The sequence below is a fragment of the Rasamsonia byssochlamydoides genome (genome assembly GCF_041956645.1).
Source record: "Rasamsonia byssochlamydoides strain NRRL 3658 unplaced genomic scaffold VTN77scaffold_34, whole genome shotgun sequence".
Classification (NCBI taxonomy): Eukaryota; Fungi; Ascomycota; class Eurotiomycetes; order Eurotiales; family Trichocomaceae; genus Rasamsonia; species Rasamsonia byssochlamydoides.
The window spans coordinates 45,773-66,100 of record NW_027192417.1 but is presented as its reverse complement, the minus strand read 5'-3'; the positions used below and the strand labels follow the sequence as shown (position 1 = coordinate 66,100).

Here is a 20,328-nt window from a genome sequence, read left to right as displayed (position 1 = left end):
CGTTCCGTCCCCGGCATGTGTGTCTGCGGGTAATGAACATGTTTGTCCTGCCCATCTTGTCTCCGCTTTCTTGTGGGGAGGACTCCTGATGATCTTCGTCTGTCGCCTTCCCTTATTGGTGATCAACATTCCGCTCGCTTAGACAATATTAATATTGCAGTGTTGGCATTCTTGGCTTGGAGCGTGGCAGGCCGCAGTTTATCCATCTACTCCATACTCTGTACGCAAGAACAGGCAAAACAAAGAAACAAAGACAAGAAAAGTTCAGTTTCAATTACGGGATGGCCAAGAACCCACATGCTGGACTGGTAACTCAACTCGAACCATAGCAGACCTGATTTAGACCCGGTAAAAGTGAAGAAGACCAGATGACCAGGTACTACCTAGAGTTCGACTCCACTTCTTATCGTCAATCCTTATCATGATGAACCCTGTAATACTAATCATGATAATCCAGCCATTCTTACAGTATACTTAATATAGAAGATAAATTATACTTACTATATATGCATATAAATTTAACAAGACGAACAACTCACCACACTTTTTGCATTCACTACCTAGTACCGAATGAAAGAGGTCATTACTTTTTTTTTTCTTTAAAAAAAAAGGAGTACATACCTAGGTAGGTAAGTTAATTAGGTATTTTACTGTACTTAGGACTTAGGTTATTAGCCCTAGTCCTCCCAGTCTGGACCACTCTAGAAGATACCTAAGGTAAAGTAAGGTACCTACCTATGAAAGATCTTGTCTACAGTGGAAGGTTGATAAGGAAATGCAGTGCCTTTTTTCTTTTTTAAAAAAAGAATAAATAAATAAATAAATAAATAACAAAAAATAAAAAAAAGGAAAAAAAACCCATCTGTTCCTGCATCTTTATAACTAAACAAAAAAGAAAAAAAATACGAAAAAATTTAGGCCTCCTCTCTCTCCTTTCTTGCCCCTTATTCTTTTAGAAGAATATTTTTTTTCCCTTATTTATTATATATACTTTTTTTTACCTTTTTAACTGCCTGAGTATCTCGTGGATGAAACAAGCAGATCTATTCTAGCAATTACTCACAATGGCCTGATCTTGATATATATATATATATATACACCATCCATCCAATTCCCGTTCTCGCATATATTGGCAAAAACATGGTAGGGAATATAATGAAGAAAATAGTAAGCGATATGAGAAATATGACAAAAGAAGAAAAAGACAAAAGAAAAAGAAAAAAAAAACTAGTCAACTCTCTTCCGGGAAGCCGCGTCACTGACTTCCGGCACACCCTTTTCACTTTGACGATCTCGAACCATACCTTTTGCCTGAACTCGTCTCTTCCTTGCCTGACAAGACTGGCGCTGGCACACAGTCATCGATGCATCAGCAATCCAAATTCGAAGAAGAAAAAGAGGAAGAAGACCACGACAGGTAATCTTACGGCACCAGCTCACCATCCGCCTAAAGTTCCCCATGCGACTGTTCGCCCAAGATCACATCACAGATGAGTAATTGGGACCCCTCTTCGGTCATTATCAGTAGGAGTGCGTTGACAAGATCAGGACAGCCTTCACGGCCAAGCTTTGATGCCTCGACTCAGATCAGACCTGCCTTGACTGGAACATGCCAATATAATGACTATATCTGACTTTCTACCTGCTGTACTGGCAAGGAGGCCAACATCTGCATGGCGCAGATGAGGGATAGCTTCGACACGGTATACTTCCGGATGGCATTGTAGCTGCTGGCAGCATTGTTGTAGCGCTGCAGCAGGTGTTCCGAAGATTGCCCAGCAAGGAAAGTCACCTTCCTGTGATATCTAGAGGATACGAATTCCAGAACGGGAAGGTCTGTGGTTGTTTCGGTGTCAGTACTGGAGGCCTTGAGTTTAGGCAGGAAAAAGCAGGCCAAGGAGGGCCTGTAAGTCGACAGCATATTCACCTAGAGGGTCTGTTCCCAGCCGCAGGTAACTGGACGCTTGATAGTTGAGCATGTAGACGAACTGGAAGCCCTAAAAAAAACAATCTTCTTTCCTATCGGAGAGAGACAATGAGAAGGATCACAATTAGATTTTTATGACTGTTGCCCTCCATCTGGAAATCGTATTCGAGAAGCATTTTTGAGTTTTTTTTTTATCGATGACCGTAACCCTAAGTCTTGTTATTACTATTTCTTCGCGCCTACAAACACGGTGATAATTCTTTGCCAGAGGCAGCAGGACATGACATTTATCGTGATAAGCGAGTCTACCAAGAGGAGACATCAATAGCAAGAGCAAGCCTGCTGAGGAATATAAAGAGGGAGATAAAAAATGGACAAATATGATGAAAGAATATTTCTAGCTCTTATAGGAGTTTGTGACCTTTAGAAAAAGCAAGTTCAATGTATAGATTAATATTTAATAGGAATATATACATATATTAAGGTTAAAGATGGTATCTGAATCGACTTCTTCCAGTACATCATCATATACGCCTATTTGCGTACCAACACACGTAGCAACAAATTGTACACGTTCTTAAATTGCCATTTACTTCCCCTTCAAACTCTTGGTCGGACAGTATTGAATAACTACCTACAGTTGGCACAAAACTGGGAGCTTGTCCTCATTGATACTGGCTGAATCCTATTATTAGGACATTTTCAGATTTCAAAAGATGATAGCCACAGACCAGGACCACAACAATCAACTCTTTAAGAAGCTTGAAGGGGGTTTAAATGAAAGAGATTCAAGGAGAGGTCTTTTTGTTCTTCAAGGGTAGGTTCTTTCTGTTTCCGCTCCAGTATGGAGTGCTCTTTCCTTTTTAGGAGTCAAGTCATTGTACATGTACATATATACAATAAGATTAGCTGATGATTCAAATGAGCAGCCGCATATTCAAGAAAGAATATGAAAACAGCGAGATGAGAAGTCTCAGCGAAATTTACAGAAATTTAGCCCAAGTCCATAACAAGGTGATGCAAGTCCAAACCAATGTGACGCAAGCACAAACCAACGTGGTACTGTACAAATTGGCAATATCACAATTCGACAACATTCACGCCTGCAGGGATGAGAACAATACGCTAAAAGGAACGATGTGAGGCCTTCCAAGACGAGACAAAATGCTGAATTGATTGGTAAAGGACAAGGGCAAATAATGCCTTATGAACTTGGAGCAAAAGGTGGTACCAGGAGATTAAATTAAACACCTAAAGGAACTTCTTCGCAAAGAGCAGCGAGGACGGTGGACTGGCCAGAAAGGAAATTAATTGAGTGTTATTTCGGAGTGTGCTATTTGTTATAACTAGATAAGACAAGCCTTACAGGTCTCATCCCTTTGCCAATTTATATACATCTCCCGCTGTGGTATGCTTATGCATAGATGTTGCTTTTTACAGCCACGTGACAGTGTGTACAAACGGAAAACAATGTTTTATTTTTATAGTATAGGGATTTTTGACTAGCGATGAATGGAGCAGAATCATTGCAGACATACTTTAGACGATTTATAATGCAAATAAGAGACAAATATTACCAAGGGATATAATATGGTGAGAATTACGGCCTGATAAGGAATGAATATGGGTAGGAAGCCCGCCTGGAAAGGATAAAATAGAACCTACCTATATTGTAGTAGGTACATGTGCATACAAAAGTCCCAGGCATAGAACAGGTATTTTCTCTTCAAGGTCGAGTGAAGCAAGACTTGTAGATAGAGGTACAGAGTACTGTACTTTGAAATAAGCGAGGAAACGCCTAACCCGATCGGGCCTAATCACTTGCGCTAACCAGATGAGGCTGAGGTCACGGGAACACGTAGGTGCTCCACAGTCCAGATCGTCTGTGTCAGACAGACTCCAGTTGGACCTCCCTCCCTCCCTCACTTCCGCCGCCTTCAATATGGTTATCATAGGACTCATGTCAAGTCAAGAGCAGATAAAGGGCAGATCAATCGCCTGGGAATAAATAAATGAGCAGCAGGTGAGAACGAAATTACCTAGGTAGCTAGGGACTGAGTGACTGAGTGATGAGTGCGGTGAGTGCGTGGAGTGGAGTTGACTCGAGTGGATCCATCCGGACCGACGGACGGAAGAAGATCGGTGCATCATGTATCATGCATGCATGGGCTGGCGGCTGGCGGCTGGCCGATCAGTATGACCTGGTAGGTACCTAAGGCATCTAACCTTAGGTATGTCACTTCGGTGCTGTAGGAAGGAGGACCCTACCTACCTACCTCTTCCGGAATATTACCCCGGGAAATAACAACAAAAAATAAATTTAAAATTCAAAAACCTTAAAAATAAAAAATACAAAGAGAAAGAGAAAAAAAAAGGAAAGGAGAAACCTTACTGGACGGATGGGGCAATGACTTTATTTAACTCAACCGGTCGAACGGGCTGGATCGCAGAAAACTCGGGAAACGTTGTCTCCGGTTCCATGGAAGGGAAGCCGCCTGTGTGAAATTTTGCAGACACCTGCTTACTCCACTCGTTCATACGGAGTAGTCCAGGGAAGGGTAATATTTGTATTTTATTTTTATTTTTTTAATTTTATTGTAGGGACTTACCTAGGTAACTTCGACGTCAACGGCTTCTGGTAAACCGTGGATCTGTATAGCCTCTTTGCTGGTTAAGTTCAACAATAAATAGAAAAGTAAAAGAGAAGAAGGGTACGGAGATTTCCCCGTACTGCAAAGAAAGAAATACTTAACGGTTCAGTAGTAGAAGGCATCGAAAGACTTTTTCTTTTCCCCCTCAGACGCCCAATTTCAATGCCACTCATTATCACCAAAACAATAATAATGATAATTTCCAGGCCGTAGAGAATCAAAGGCGTTTGCTCGAATGCTTGACAGTTTGGTGACTGATCCTGTTGGAAATTTATTAATATCTCGATTGTGCCATGGCAGGGCATCCTTAGCCATGCATGGGGCTGCGCTGATGTTAGTCAGGCTGAGCGTCAGACTTATGATGACGACTATGGCGACTCCTTGATTGCTGTTACTGCAGAAAAGTACAGTGGGTTTGGCGCATGCTGGTGAGCGACTCATATATATATTATCAATCGCAGACGTCCTGTGATAGGTCAACTGGCTTCATCGTGATGACATAACACACACTGCCCCAACAATACGGAGTAGGAGTAGTTAGGTAGGACATCCATCCATCCGCTTGCGGAGTAACAGTCCCTGTATGGTAGCTGCCATGCTGCAGCCTGCTACGTCGATTGGCACTTGACAGGCGCAAGTGCTGCGCCAGATTGTCTAATGGCCACGGTTACAACTGACTTGCCTGACGGAGACTTTTGAGTTTGCGCGAGAAACAATGGACTGGAAACTCGGAGCTTTTGAAACCGGTGTGCGACCTCGTTCCGTCTAGAATATAATTACCTAACCGCCGTCACTGGCCAGCGGTTGAGATCTCGCCACGATGGAGGACTGAGTCTGCACCGAGATGAGTTGCACGCAGCCGGCAGCCATGCTAAGGCGGGGCGCGCGGAACATTCCCCGTTGTCCGCATGCGTGTAGTCTGTGCACACTGAGCGCTCTGTCTGCCTGCCGCCTGGCAAAGCAAGTGATAATCATAAGATAATCACATCCCGAGTGCACCAGAATAAGGTATCATCCAGGCGGATGCGACAACTCAGGTCGGGTAGCAGCACTACCGCCTGTCAGATTTACTCTTGTTCTGTGCGACAGTGCAGCGATGCAATCTTGACAGAATATATAAACAGGTCAAAGCATGACGCTGCTGTGCGTAATTGCCCGCTTTGCCAGCCCCTCGTTTCGTTTCCCGTTTTAACTTGGATGATGGTTCTGCCCAAGGCCACGGGTCATGCATGGGGGCCGCCCACGGTAGTAGGCAGTCACAGATGGAGGAAGTGGATATGGATGCGTTGGCTGGCGCCGTGCCATGCAGCAAGCGGGTGGCGTTGTAATAAACCGCAGTTCGACGGCAAATTTGAACACCTTGTCTCTCGTCAAACCATCAAGCGCCTCCTACGGTGTACCAGGATCATCCAGGCAATAATAGGCCGAGCGATCGGCGTATGATGGATTGGAGAGTAGTCACCGTGTGGGCGGATCCACCGACAGGAATCCACTTGGCAAAATTGGCATGCAGGTGCCAGAGGGGGACAGGGATCTCGAGCTGGGCGGCTGTTGGAAATGGAAACAGGAAAACGGGAAAATCGGCTCGGGACTTGTCACTTGGGCGACGAGAGGGGTGGATGAGGAGGTGCGCCCTGTGGCTGGAGCTGTGGCACAGCTGTCTCCAAAAACGGAGACGGGGAAGTGACGAAAGAGGAGGCGTTCTGTCGGCTTCCGGGCAGCGGGTCGGGGCGAGTCAGAGTCACCTGGGGAGGGAGATAATATTATTAGGCTCCGCCGTTAACGGCGCAGCGCCAGGGTCGTGACTCGGGTTAGGGCAGGGCAGGGCAGGGCAGGGCAAGGGCAATTGATGGCACTGCAGACGCGAAGACTGGCAGATGGCAGCACACCCGGCGCTAGACACCCGAGCAGGGAAGGTGGGACGCATTACTTAATAAGTCAGTCACCATCACCGCTGTCACCCGGACTATGAAGAACGTACGGAGTAAGTACCTACTACCTACCTACCTACCTAGGTAGGTAGTCAGTAGAGTACAAGAGATACTACAGCCTTGAATCGGTTGTTCCATGGCAGCTGGATATTTTTCTATAGACCTGTCCTCGATCAAAGGCTTCCGCAGGGTTGGTGTCACAGGGGGTGCACGGACGTATGAAGGAAACGGAAAAAAAGAGGAAATGTTGGCAGGGAGAAGAATGCCTGCGGTGGTGGTCTGGATTTCCTGCCATTATTGTTTTTCGGTCGAGGATCCATGGGTCCGACCCAGGACCCATGGACTGTGATCCAGGATCCCTCCGAGGCGTCACGCCAAACCCAAAAGGGACATGTGGCTCTCCTGTGGGGACACCCCGTCCCCTCCAGGACACTAGGCCGCAAGGGGCTTAGGGGCAAGCTTCGGCACGGGGACGCTGCCCACGGGCCACATGCGCCAGCCGTGGGTACGGCCGGGCCCACATCACCACCGGTCAAGCTCGCGCTTGAAACTTCTCATTTGTGCTACAACGCAAGGAGACGCCGCCCCCCCCTGCCCGGGCTGATGGGTGACGAGCTCCCGCCTGCAGCAGTGAGTCGTGACTGCTGTCGCTTAACCTCACACCTCTTGCTTGAAGTTGCTTCGCTCTTGATTTCCGTTTGGGTTCTTACAACTCTGTTAGGTAGGCTAGGTAGGCAGGGCCTGTCGACAGGACTCCCTGCAAATTACCAACACAGACCCCCACATCCACACATGGCAGGGCGCATCATCATGTAGCCTCCCACGGCAAGTGTCTTATTTTAAGAGTTGGCCTAGTAATCCCCCAGCCACCTCCGGACTGACAGAATAAAGCCGGAATCTTCCAGGCAGCCTGAGGTTACGAACCCTCACGAAATAAGAACTCCACGTTCTGAACTATCGGGTACTCCGTGCTGTGCAACATAGAAGAAGTTAGATCTCGAAGGTGATCTGTCGCAGCTTGAGAGCTCAAGGGGCAGGCGCTTCTTATTAGAGTCTTCCAGAAAACTCGCTTGGGCGGTGTCGGACCACCGCCAGGAGACAGCCTTGGAAGCACACACCAAGATCAGCAAACACTGTAGATAGTCTGCCCGTAGCGTGGGAATCATAGAATACTCCGGACAGCCTATGTCCGTATCGGGAGGAGAGACAAGGCAATCAGTGATCAGGCTTAGTCAGCAGTGCCGTGCACCAGCACCACCCAGATCGGACCCACCGGCAGGTTGGCCCCCCTGGGCTAACTAAAGCCTAAAACCTGCCAGGCCTCCGCTTGGCGCCGGCCGCTGCTCCTCGCCCGTCCTCCCTCGGCGCTGCTGCTGACTGCGCCAGAAGGTACACAACCACTAGCGCCGCTTGGCAAAAATCACCGTCTCCCGCCCGCCCCTCGAACCCCGTTCTCTCTCGCTCTCTCATCCTGCCGGCCTTCTTCTCTGCTTTTTCCTCTCCAGCGTCGCTGCTCTCTCGCTCTGGGACAGACTCTTCCCCGGCTACTGTCCTTCTTCCCTTCCCCCAACACTCTCAAGACATCTCTTCCACTTCCATAATCGGACGCATCGTCCTGGTGATTCTTTTCTTCTTCCCTTTCCCGTTTTCGCTGCGGGTGCTAGCCGCCAGGCACGTTTCGCGTGGTCTTCCTCCTTGACGCCTTCCAGTACCCACGCCCAACGTCTCGCGGTCGGCGTCACTTTGGAATCAATCGCATCTCAAGTCGACTTGCGATTCTTTCCACACCGTCTGTGTTCTTTTCATTCCCTTTCAATTCTTGCGAGCTGTCGCTCGACCTCGTTACGACCGCGTGCCACGTCATCGGAACTCCGGTCGAGCAGCATCGTCGTCTGCGAGGCGGAAATCTTCTTGAATATCAAGAGTAACTGGTTCTGCGAGCCAGCCTCTCTCTGCTGAAGAACGCAGCTGCGCTTGGGTTCTCCAGAATATTGATTTCTGTCTACCCTTTCGTCTGGTTTCGGGACGGCATACTGCGATCCCCTGAGGACAACCCATGGCGCATCCTCAGCCGTCCCCTCCTGGGGGTGTGCCTCCGCATCATGGCCATCTTCCAACTCATCCGCAGGTAAATGGCCATATGTCAGTCCAATCGCAGGGGCAGAAGGGCCCTCCCTTGACGACGGCACAAAAGATTGCTGCACTGAACGAGCAAGTCTGGCTTCAGATCGGTAAGGGATCCCTCGATCTGACATGAAGTATGGTCATCCATGTGAGCTGTGTATACTGACTACGCTTTGCAGGCAGTCTGACCGAGCTCATGGGCGACCTGGATGGTGCCATGAGCGCATATGAGCAGGCGCTTCGGCACAACCAGTGGTCGATTCCCGCCATGAGCGCAATCGCTCAAATTCTCCGGACTCGTGAGCAGTTCCCCAAGGCCATCGAGTATCTCCAGAACATCCTGAAACTCGATCCCCAGAGCGGAGAGACTTGGGGTAGTCTCGGTATGTTCTCTATGGTGGCTGATCCGTATTTGAAGTCTCTGCAACCGGAAATGCTGACAAGACTTTTAGGCCACTGCCATCTGATGATGGACAATCTGCAGGAAGCCTACACTTCCTATCAACAGGCGCTCTATCACCTGCGAGACCCCAAGGTTTGTTATTACTCTTTACCCATGTTTTTTTTTAGCCGTTCGCTAATGTAGGCGGTCCCTTCTAGGAACCCAAGCTGTGGTATGGTATTGGTATTCTCTACGACCGCTATGGTTCGCTTGACCACGCAGAGGAAGCTTTCACTCAGGTTATGCGCATGGCTCCCGACTTTGAAAAGGCCAATGAGATTTATTTCCGCCTGGGAATCATCTACAAGCAGCAGCAAAAGTACAGCCAGAGCTTGGAGGTCAGTTTTTTGTAACCAATCTTGATCGCTCTTGATGCTGACGAGCAGGGGTGTAGTGCTTCAAATACATTGTGAATGACCCTCCTCGGCCTCTTACCGAAGAGGACATCTGGTTTCAGATTGGTCATGTTCATGAACAGCAGAAGGACGTGAGTATCGCGAAGATTCCAATTTAGCCGGTGGCCCTGGTTCGTGCTGACTGTTACACCACCAGTTCGACGCCGCACAAGCTGCCTACCGCCGAGTCCTTGATAAGGATCCCAACCATGCCAAGGTCTTACAGCAGCTCGGGTGGTTGTACCACCAACAAAGCAGCAGCTACGCCAGCCAGGAGAAGGCTATTGAGTACTTGGAGAAATCCGTTAGCGCAGGTACGTCCACTTGCCATGGCTGAAACTCGCACGCGTTGCCGAGCAGACACTCATCTCTCCTACAGACAACAGTGATGCGCAGAGTTGGTATCTTCTGGGCCGTTGCTACATGGCGCAGCAAAAGTACCCCAAGGCGTACGAGGCCTATCAGCAGGCGGTCTATCGGGATGGACGGAATCCTACCTTCTGGTGTTCCATCGGTGTTCTCTACTATCAGATCAACCAGTACCGTGATGCCCTCGACGCCTACTCGCGTGCCATCCGACTCAACCCCTACATCTCCGAGGTTTGGTACGACCTGGGCACTCTCTATGAATCCTGCAACAACCAGACCGCCGATGCCCTCGATGCCTACGGGCGTGCTGCGGATCTCGATCCGACCAATGTCCACATCAAAGCCCGTCTGCAGTTGCTCCAAAGCCAATTGGCAGGCCAGACCCAGAACAACGCTCCTGCTCCAGTGCCGCAGGATGTCCACCCACAAGCGTACCAGAATCCTGGCGTCGGTGCTCCTCCGGCTCCCCAATGGGGCGCTCCTGCGCCGACGGGTGGCCCCCCTCCTCAACCCCCAGCTCCTCCTCGCCAGATTGCCGACTGGAACCGCAGCATCAACGAGATTCAGAGCCAGCCACAACAGCAACAGTCTTCGAATGCTTATGATCAGCGCGACGGCCGCGGCCCTCCTCCCGTCCAGCATCCCAGCCCGCGCCAGGAGCCACCTAGGTCATTCCCGGAGCCTGCTCGCAGCCAACCCGCCCCTCGCTCTCCCAAAGGCGGTCTTCCGGCCCCGAATGCCTACCCGCAATCGCACACCCTGCCTCAGCTTGCTCCCCCACCGCCTCAGCCTCATGATCGCGCCCCTAGTGGCGCCAGTGGCTACCCTCCCTCTTCTCGCGGACCACCACCTCCTAATGCTGGTCCTGGCGCACCCGCGGGTCCTAATGGTGTTCCGGCTCCTGCAAGCTCTCTGCCTCCTTATCACCGTCCGTTTACTCCTCCCACCGAGATACGGCCTCTCCGGGATGAACGCCCCTCGTCTCCTGGCTCCACGTACCCGCATCAGCAATACCACCACGGTCCCGGCATGTCCGGCCAGGGCGGTAGCGGGAATGGCATCGCTGGCGGCGCCCCTCCTCCCGCCTCTGCAATGACCGCGGCTGAGGCAGCGGCTCGTGAGCGCGAAGAGCGCCCCCCGTCCGCGATGAAGCGAGGCCGAGAATGGGATAACGCCGAGGCGGGCCCTGTCAAGAAGATTGCCAATGAGGAGAATCGCTCCCGTCTGGATGATCATATGAACCGCCGGGTGACTTCGCCCGGCGAGGTGCAGCGTCGTAGTTCGTCCGAGGCTCGTCGCGAAGAACAACGTCGTGCAAATGAGAACTATCATCCGTCCGAGGCCGCGCACCATCCTCCCACGTTGCCGTCTATTCAGCACATGCCCCAGCCATCGGGATCGTCCCTGCCTCCCATGGCTGAGTCGTCCTCCAACCCTCCGTCCGGCGGCCCATCTGCGCCGTCGCAGGTCAAAGAGGAGTCTGCCCGCAAGGAGCAGGCGCCGTTGCATGAGCCTGCGGCTCGCAAGATGGAAGTGGATGAAAACTATGATGACGATGGCGAGGATGATAAGAGGGCTGGTACTGCCCCAAAAGGCAGCCCCCGTGGCAGTGGGAATGCGAACGCCACTCCTAACGGTAGTGGAGTTGTCAATGGCGGCGGCCAGGGTTCCCAACCCAAGCAGGAATCTACGTCGTAAGCGCAGTCCGACAACCACTGCCGCCAGTTGGTGAAATTCTTCGCAACTTGGCCGAGCTGCTGGCAAGAATATTTAATGCCGATAAGATGTCATCCTGCGCGATTCCCTTGGAAACTAAATCGCTCTCCAATTTTGCATGAAACCTTCTCCTGTTCCGATAATGCTTTTGTTGTGTAATCTTACGAGTGTAACTGGATCCCGGGTGGTGCTGTCCTATGCTTGATTCGATGCACTGGAGAGTGTGGGGACCTTTGTGATGTTGTTATTTGTTTTTTTTTTCTCCCTGTTATTAGTCAATCATCGTTGTGATCGCTCCGGTCTCCTTCACTGCATCGTTTCTGATTTCCCTTTACGGTCTATGTTATCATGTTCACTACTAGATTCACGATGAATGGAATCGATGTAGTTGAGATGACCCAGCGCTATTCTCCCCTGGTCACATTGCGACTGGTGGGACCGTGGGATTTACGATTTTCTTTTTTGTGTTTTCATTCTTCTCTGTCGTTTTTCCTGTGTGTTGGCCCCTTACACATTCCACCATGATTGTGTCGCCATACGCACAAAAAATTGTCTTTTTTTTGTGTCATATCCTGAGAATGACAGCTTCAGCGAGACCCTGTTCCTGGCAAGACAAATGCAGCAAACATAACGATTGATCCAGTAGCTAGAAAAATTCCAATTACTATCATTGAAGTTCCTTTTCGTTTTGTATTGTGTTGTAATCTAATTCTGTTGTAATTTGACCGGCCGTTTTTGGCCACGTTGATCTACGTTCATCATAGACTTCAAATTTCTCCAATTTCGAAAGTGAGTCAAGACCAGGGAGTCTATGTAAAATGGCTGGGCCAGGTGGAGTAGCTGGTGTGCCTTTGGTCAGCGCTCGGAAGTTGGAACCGACAGTGGTGGCCCTCGTTACCCAAAAGGGACGGACGGCGCCAAGACTTCGCTTAGGTCAGCCCACACTCGTTAAGCGTGCAAAATACACTTCCCGACAATTTTGGAGATCCGACACTCTCACCACCTCGACGACTACTAACGACAACAGGGTCAAGATGTAAGTAAATCGACCTCAATGGGCTTTTTGTTTCTCAGATGTGATTGCTGACTTTGATCTCCTCTGTAGGAGTCACCGGAAGTTCGAAGCGCCTCGGCACGGTTCGTCCTCCTAACCGATCCTCCTGAAAATTGCTTGGATGTTCGGTCGTTTTTTGTGTGCGGTTGACTGATCTGCTGTTATACAGGCTCTCTTGCCTTCCTGCCGCGCAAGCGGGCCTCGAGACACCGTGGAAAGGTCAAGAGGTCAGTCAATCAACTTTCCTGCCAGCGTTGAAGGTCGCGTATACTGAGAATGTCTTCGCAACAGCTTCCCCAAGGATGACCCCAAGAAGCCCGTCCACCTGACGGCCGCCATGGGCTACAAGGCCGGTATGACCACCATCGTCCGTGACCTCGACCGTCCTGGCGCCAAGATGCACAAGAAGGAGATCGTCGAGGCCGTCACCGTCATTGAGACTCCTCCGGTATGCGAAAACACGTTTTTGTTGCCCTATGTGATTGTGTGTGTGTGTGGCTCGGATCGCTGACATCCCTTAGATGGTCGCTGTTGGTGTCGTCGGCTACATTGAGACCCCTCGCGGTCTCCGCTCGCTCACCACTGTTTGGGCTGAGCACCTGAGCGACGAGGTCAAGAGGCGCTTCTACAAGAACTGGTACAAGAGCAAGAAGAAGGCCTTCACCAAGTACGCCAAGAAGCACGCTGAGCAGGGCGGCGCTCCTATCACCCGCGAGCTTGAGCGCATCAAGAAGTACTGCACTGTCGTCCGTCTGCTGGCTCACACCCAGATCCGCAAGACCCCGCTCAAGCAGAAGAAGGCCCACTTGATGGAGATCCAGATCAACGGTGGCACTGTCGCCGAGAAGGTCGACTTCGCCCACAACCTGTTTGAGAAGACCATCGATATCGACACCATCTTCGAGCAGGACGAGATGATCGATGTCATTGCCGTTACCAAGGGTCACGGTTTTAACGGTGTCACTGCCCGTTGGGGTACCAAGAAGCTGCCTCGCAAGACGCACAAGGGTCTCCGCAAGGTCGCTTGTATCGGTGCCTGGCACCCTAACCACGTCCAGTGGACCGTTGCCCGTGCCGGTCAGCTGGGTTACCACCACCGTACTTCGACCAACCACAAGATCTACCGTATTGGCAAGGGTTCGGACGAGGGCAACGCTTCTACCGACTTCGACATTGCCAAGAAGCAGATCACTCCGTATGTACCCTTCTATTTTTCTTTATTTCGTGATGGTTACTAACCGATCATCTAGTATGGGTGGTTTCGTCCGCTACGGTGAAGTCAAGAACGACTTCATCCTCCTCAAGGGTTCCGTTCCCGGTGTGAAGAAGCGAGTCATGACTCTGCGCAAGTCTCTCTTCCCCCAGACCAGCCGGAGAGCCACCGAGAAGGTCGAGCTCAAATGGATCGACACCTCCTCCAAGTTCGGTCACGGTGCCTTCCAGACGCCGGCCGAGAAGCGTGCTTTCATGGGTACGCTCAAGAAGGATCTTGTTACCTCTGCTTAATTTGTTCCTTCTTCTACTTGTGGAGATATTGGGTCGGTGTAGCGCGATGCATGATTTTCCTGGATTAAAATGAATCAAAATACCTTTTCTTTCAGTCATGCTCGGCGTAAAAAAGAATTGAAAAGCAATAGGCGTACAAGTTTTCTGATGTTCCTAGATTACGTAGCTGAGGGCAATTATGATAACTTTTAAGTCGCATTTCTGTGTAGTCCACGGAGTACTTCGATGTAAGAAACGGTAGTCGTACAGTCAGCGTATTCTAGTTGGTACCAGATTGTATCCGCTGGTTTTAAAACCTGAAACTTGGCAATATTACATGCATCAACGCCCCACCGTTTTTCCTACCCAGTGTATCAATTTAATTGAACCTCCATTCTCGTTTTTGCAGCCAGAGGGGTCGACCGCTGCGGGCCAGATCGCAGCTGGTGATGCTGACCCATTGCGTCATCAACGATTTGCGGCTTCTGTTCCCCGCGATCAGGCACACAACACGCGCGCATGTGCCAATAACACCGCCGCCTTCACCACGACGAAGTCCTTTTCGCCATTCCAGCTTATTAACTCCTAACAGGACATTTAAACCACACACGGGTACTTTCCTTGCGGCTCCACAGAACGAGAAGACACGGTCCTTCGCCGCCGCGAATAGAAACATGGCCTCCGACGCGGACTACATGGCCTTTTTGGACAAGGCCAACGCCCAGCGCGACGCGGGCCTCAGCAACCAGGTTCGGACGCAGTCGAAGACTATCAGAACCGAGACCGTCGAGACCGGCGTGCGGGTGCCTGATGTGCTGAAGCTGGTGGACACATACTACATCTCGGAGACGGACGAGCCGTTTGAGCCGGTTGCGTTGAGGTGGGAGGGTGCTGTGAGGGGGGTATGGCCGGGGCCTGGTGAGTCTCTCATCCTCGCTGGGAAAAAAAAAGCCACAGGAAGACTCTTCATTCTAACTGAAATTTTTTTCTCGTCTCAAACAGAACAATTCGCGTCCCTCATCACCGGCTCTCCATCCGCCGCATCAGACCTCTTCGACTCCGGGTCCATAGAGACCCTCTCGCCCGACGCCTGGGATCCCAAGAACCAGTACGTCGCCGTGCTGCGGGCGGTGCGCACCGCTGCCGTCGCCTCAGACGCGTCGACAAGCAACGTCGACCAGTCCGGTATCGATGTCAAGGTGTACCGCGTGGAGGTGGGCAAGAGTCGGGTGGAATACTGGGTTCTGGCGCTGGATGTTGTCGAGGGGAGGATTGTGGGGTTGAGGGCGAAGGCTGTTGAGACTTGAACTTGTTCTTTCGAAGGAAGGAAGAAAATTGGTCTGGCTGTGACTTTTTATCTGTTCTGCTCTGCTCTGCTCTGCTCGATTGGATATATAGCTGCATGCACTACTGTGCAAAAAATATAACACTTAGTAAAAAGGTAGAGTGTGTTATGGAGAGTGCAGAGTCTAGCTTCAATTATATATATACTCAGACAATGACTGGTATAAGATTTCTTTTTCCCTTCAAATTTATATGACAATGTGACCCTTATGGTACTATAATAAAATGTTTCACAGTAATATTGTATTCATTGTCGATCCTTGGTGTTGCGTGTCATCCAATCCTATCCTCAATTGCTATTTAGAATGAATTGATCTTTAAGTTATTATTATTGAAGCGGCAAAAGATAACGGACTGATAAGCGGAGCAGCTTCCTTGTTGGAGATTTTTTTTAAAGCCTCCCCAACAAGACAGCCTGCTGAATTCATCGCTAAATTCGATCTTTACTTTCACTACAAACTTTCTCTCCTCCTGATCCTCTCAATTGACTTCTGTCTAGACTTTTTTCTCACATTTTCTTGCTGAGTTTCCTGCACTCTTCCACTATGACCAAGGAGAAGAGCCAGCTTGGAGACCCTGCGAAGATTGACGCTTGGGAACGCCTCCTTACAGCCAAGCCTCGCGATGGCGAATCTCCTAACTCCTTCCTGTGGAGGTGGTTGCAAAAGAAGATTGCGCTTGGCGACGATACGCCCGCGATGCCAATCAGTTCTCGCTACACCTCTTCTACATGTCCTTTCCACCTCATGTGAGAAGGAAGGTCCGAGAACAGCCTGAGTTTCCGAAGTCCGAATTCGAGTTTGTGACCCTTCTCGCAAGACTTAGGCCCAGCATCGAGTCCCCCGTCATGACCATCCTGCGCGTCGCTCACGTCGACCTGGAGGGTCTGGTCTGGTCATGGACCGCGAGGTGCGCGCGCTGCGCGACCAGCTCATTACCTTCAACGTCCAAGCTGCTCTAGCGGGAGTTCATCGAGAAGAGCGTCATTGCCAGCCAGGAGATAGTCAACGGCACCATCCGGCTGCGCGACTACAAGCGCTCCGTCAGCATCCTCGGCCGCTTCAGCGAAACCGAGAAGCTGTACAGCGCCGAGGAGAGCAGCATGGACAGCCTGGAGGACTTCAGTCCTGTCGACACGACCGGCTTTATCGCCATTTCTAAGACCCGTCTCGCTAAGTACGGCCAGACGAAAGCAGATCGGGACGAGAGCCTGAGCAGGGCGTAGAACACTACATGAGATGACATGTATCTATCCATGACGACTTTTCGAGATTCCATTTTCTATAATTTTTACATTCAAGGCGTTTTTTTACACCCAGGGGGGGCAAGGATGGAAGAAGGAGGGTTCTGGTTTTTCTTATGACGTCAAGAAAAAAAAAGAAATGTAGCGATTGTTGCTTGTTTTATAGCCTCCTAGCTTGGCTATGAAATGTAGATCTGATATTAATTTAAAATATATTATTGTTGCAAATTCGGCCAAAAGACGCGCCATGACACCAACTTCTTGGCTGGATCTGAACTATTTTAAGTGTAGCCCGCCAACAGCATATTGATTCCTTTGCATTTGCATATATATTTGGGTCTATCTATCTATATATCTATCTTTCGGTATAATAAAAGTTCACAGGTGCATCCTGTTCCTGTTTTTAGACCGTAAACTGCGCTAAATACGGGAGGTGTTCTTGATTCTTGACTGTGGTTGGTCAGCTGGCCCAGTAGCTCGTATAGTTATATCATTACATCATAGTGTGCTGGCCCTAACCCTAAGCCTAACCCTACTAATATGTGCGAAACTTGGACTTGCTTCTTCCGTATATCAGTTGTATAATCCCGCCGTCCAAATCAAGTAATAATAATAAATAATAATAGTTTTCAGAGTTGGTTGAGCTAAGGTGAAAGGGTCCCTTCTAAAACTAATGACAGGATAAATCTGGATAAGCAACTTGTGTTAGTTTCCTGGTAAGCGCCCAGTGAGGGCTCCCAAATTGGCTTCTCCTGTGAAGGCGCCTCTTTATATTGTTCCAGCAACGCCAGTAGTTAAGGCTGTACTTTACGATAGACTGGAGTATCTCCAGATCCTCACACACCTATCACCACCTGCAGTAGCGAACAGCCTATCTGTAGGGCTAGAATCAACGGAAAACACTGCATCGTTATGGTCATGGAGTACCATAATTAGATCACCCGTTGTTGGTTCCAAAATCCTGATGACCTTCAAACGTCTGTATGCACTTGCACATGTACCTCACTGAAGATTCCCTTTTGTGAAGATTCCATAACTTGGTTTTATCAAGGCTGGCCCCAATAAGGTCGACACTGTTTGGCATGAATCTGAGAGAGTGGACAATACTGTACTGACCGGTAGGATCCTCAAGACGACAGAGAAGGCGAAATGTTGAGGGATCCCAGATCCACCCATTCTGGCCTGCAGAGCAAGCTGCGATGTACTTGCCGTCAGGAGACATGGCCACAGTCGTGACAGCCTCGTCTACCCTGAACAAGTGCAAGATTCTCTCTGAGACGTCCCAGAGCCTTACGGTCCTGTCATTACTCCCAGACACAATATAACGCCCGCTGTCACTAAAGTCGGCCGAATTGACCTCTGCTTCGTGTCCGCTGAACACCAGGTGGACGGTCTCAGTGGCAGTATCCCAGACTCTAAGCAGCCTGTCTGCGGAGCCCGTTGCAAGGTATTTTCCATCAGGACTGAAGCAGACGCTCCGGAAATCGTCGTCTTCGTCATCGGTTTCTCCGTAGAAATCATAAAGCGTGGCCACATTTTCGCCAGTGACAACGTCGAAGATTTGGGCAGATCGGTTGCCACCGGTCGCTATATATCTTCCGTCGCGGATAAATCTCACGCAGTGCACAACACTGGTATGGGCGAGAGTGTGAACAAGTTCAACATCCAGTTGCTTCCGTATCCTATAGTGGAGTATAGCATACCAATCAAAGCCCCATCGCACCCGCGAAGCGGGCAAATTTCTCGGGTCCCAGAGTGCATCGTGGGCGTGGTGAAGCAAGGGTTCCCCACGTGTATTATTGGAAATTGACTCAATGTTGCCAGTACTGGGAAAGGTATTGAGGATGACCTTATTCCTTTGACGAACTGCACAGTCGAATGCGGTCTCGCCACGTTTGTTTTTGGCCTCCGGGTCAACTTTGCCTGTTCCAAGGAGCAGTTTGACGACTTTGATGTGCCCGCCGCGGACTGCACAGTGTAAAGGGCTATCACCATTAGCATCCTTAGAATCAGGCTCGACTTTGTTAGTTGAAAGCAGCATTTCAACAATTTCTTCATGACCCTCATAAGCTGCACAGTGCAGTGGAGTATCGCCAGAGTCAGTTTCCGAAACAGGGTCAACGTTGCCACTTTCAAGGAGTAGTTTGACGAGACTTTTATGCCCTGCGCGAGCTGCAATATATAACAGAGTTTCATTAAATATGTTCTTTGAATCTGGATCGACTCTTCCAGTGTCAAGCAATAGTTTGACAATTTTTTCCTGTCCTTCACGAGCTGCAATGTGTAATAGGGACTCCCCAAAAGGGCTCTTGAAATCCCGATCGACTCTGCCAGTATCAAGTAGTAATTTGACGATGCCATCTTTTCCGTCACGGGCTGCAATATATATTAGGGACTCCCCAGAAGAGCTCTTGAAATCCAAGTTGACTCTGCCAGTATCAAGCAGTAACTTGACAAGAGCATCTTGCCCTTTACAGACTGCAATATATAATAGGGACTCTCCAGCTGAGTTCCTCGAATCCAGGTCGACTCTGTCACTTGTTATCAGCAACCTCATGATCGTGTTATCTTCGTTTGCTGTAGCAATGTGAAGCGCAGTGTTGCCATTCTCATCCCTGGCCTCGACATCTAGATCAGGCTCTCTGAGAAGCATTTCCACAATTCTGTGGTCACCCTGTTTAACTCCCATCATGAATAATTTTTGCAATAACGAACACCGACAACGGTGTGTGTCCGATTTCCCGGTTTCAAGCAACATTTTAAATATCTGCCAGTGGCCACGCTCTGCTGCGCTGTACAGACCATCCAAACCAGGTAGAATTTGTTGATCTGGTAAGATTCCCCCCCACAGTTAGCAAATATCGAACTGTCTCCTCCTGTCCTTCTTCTATTGCTGCGTGTAACGCGGACCGTCTTTGACTAGTATTCCTTGCTGACCCCAAGAAATTGACATCCGCCCCATTTTTCAATAGTATCTTGCATACTTCAATATGACCATTCTTAGCAGCCAGCAGCAGAGGGGTCATCACACCTCTTGGCGTGGATGTCTGGTGGACATCTGCCCCTGCCTCGAGGAAACGTTTGACTACCGCAGTATCGCCTCTCGCCGCAGCCAAACATATGGTATCTTTTTTTGCTTTAGGAGGCCCAGGAAACTGTAGTCTTTCGCAGTCATCTGAAGGATGCGATCGGGAAACATGCTGCTGCAAAATCCTCTCCGTGTCGAATCCTAATTCGTGGCAGGGACAATGTTCATGCACACAGCGAAAAGGCCTATCGTGTTTATTCACATGCTTATCTCGCTCTCCTTTCACGTCGAAGCCTCTTGAGAATTCCTCACACCAGATCCGAGGACACTTGTAGCGCTTCAAACCGTAGACATGCTGAAGTAATATTTCATCGGCTTGCCGTAATCCCCTCTTATCTCTGAGATCTTCGATAACTTCTCTCAGACGCGACGACCTCCACTCAAGGTCAAATAACGCAGATATCGTCCTCAGATCCTTTGGTAAGCGGCGAGCAAAGTTGGTCAAATCAGTAGCCTTTCCATCACTGAGGTACTCCCTGAGGTTAGATGAATTGCCATAGGTCTTAAGAAAGGAATTTATTAGTTCCAGAAGTTGTCCAAGAGCATCATGACCACTGAG

At 49.7% G+C, this 20,328-nt stretch overlaps 5 protein-coding genes across 5 annotated transcripts; 4 read left to right on the top strand and 1 right to left on the bottom strand.

Moving 5' to 3' along the window:
• Positions 1–5,775: 5,775 nt before the first annotated feature.
• VTN77DRAFT_4815 (uncharacterized protein) lies at positions 5,776–6,265 on the top strand (the record flags this gene model as incomplete). The annotated part of the gene is made up of 2 exons (XM_069420916.1): positions 5,776–5,823; positions 6,002–6,265. 2 exons carry the CDS (start codon positions 5,776–5,778, stop codon positions 6,263–6,265), a joined length of 312 nt encoding a protein of 103 aa, XP_069277382.1.
• A 562-nt stretch (positions 6,266–6,827) lies between these two features.
• Positions 6,828–8,208, top strand: VTN77DRAFT_4814 (uncharacterized protein; the record flags this gene model as incomplete). The annotated part of the gene is made up of 3 exons (XM_069420915.1): positions 6,828–7,139; positions 7,829–7,898; positions 8,015–8,208. 3 exons carry the CDS (start codon positions 6,828–6,830, stop codon positions 8,206–8,208), a joined length of 576 nt encoding a protein of 191 aa, XP_069277381.1.
• Positions 8,209–8,565: 357 nt separating this feature from the next.
• Positions 8,566–11,537, top strand: VTN77DRAFT_4813 (uncharacterized protein; the record flags this gene model as incomplete). The annotated part of the gene is made up of 7 exons (XM_069420914.1): positions 8,566–8,740; positions 8,813–9,016; positions 9,086–9,168; positions 9,234–9,413; positions 9,470–9,562; positions 9,628–9,784; positions 9,850–11,537. 7 exons carry the CDS (start codon positions 8,566–8,568, stop codon positions 11,535–11,537), a joined length of 2,580 nt encoding a protein of 859 aa, XP_069277380.1.
• A 3,231-nt stretch (positions 11,538–14,768) lies between these two features.
• VTN77DRAFT_4812 (uncharacterized protein) lies at positions 14,769–15,401 on the top strand (the record flags this gene model as incomplete). The annotated part of the gene is made up of 2 exons (XM_069420913.1): positions 14,769–15,012; positions 15,097–15,401. The coding sequence occupies 2 exons, from the start codon at positions 14,769–14,771 to the stop codon at positions 15,399–15,401; spliced, it is 549 nt and encodes a 182-aa protein (XP_069277379.1).
• Positions 15,402–17,618: 2,217 nt separating this feature from the next.
• VTN77DRAFT_4811 (uncharacterized protein) lies at positions 17,619–19,334 on the bottom strand (the record flags this gene model as incomplete). The annotated part of the gene is made up of 1 exon (XM_069420912.1): positions 17,619–19,334. The coding sequence occupies one exon, from the start codon at positions 19,332–19,334 to the stop codon at positions 17,619–17,621; it is 1,716 nt and encodes a 571-aa protein (XP_069277378.1).
• Between the last annotated feature and the right edge of the window lie 994 nt (positions 19,335–20,328).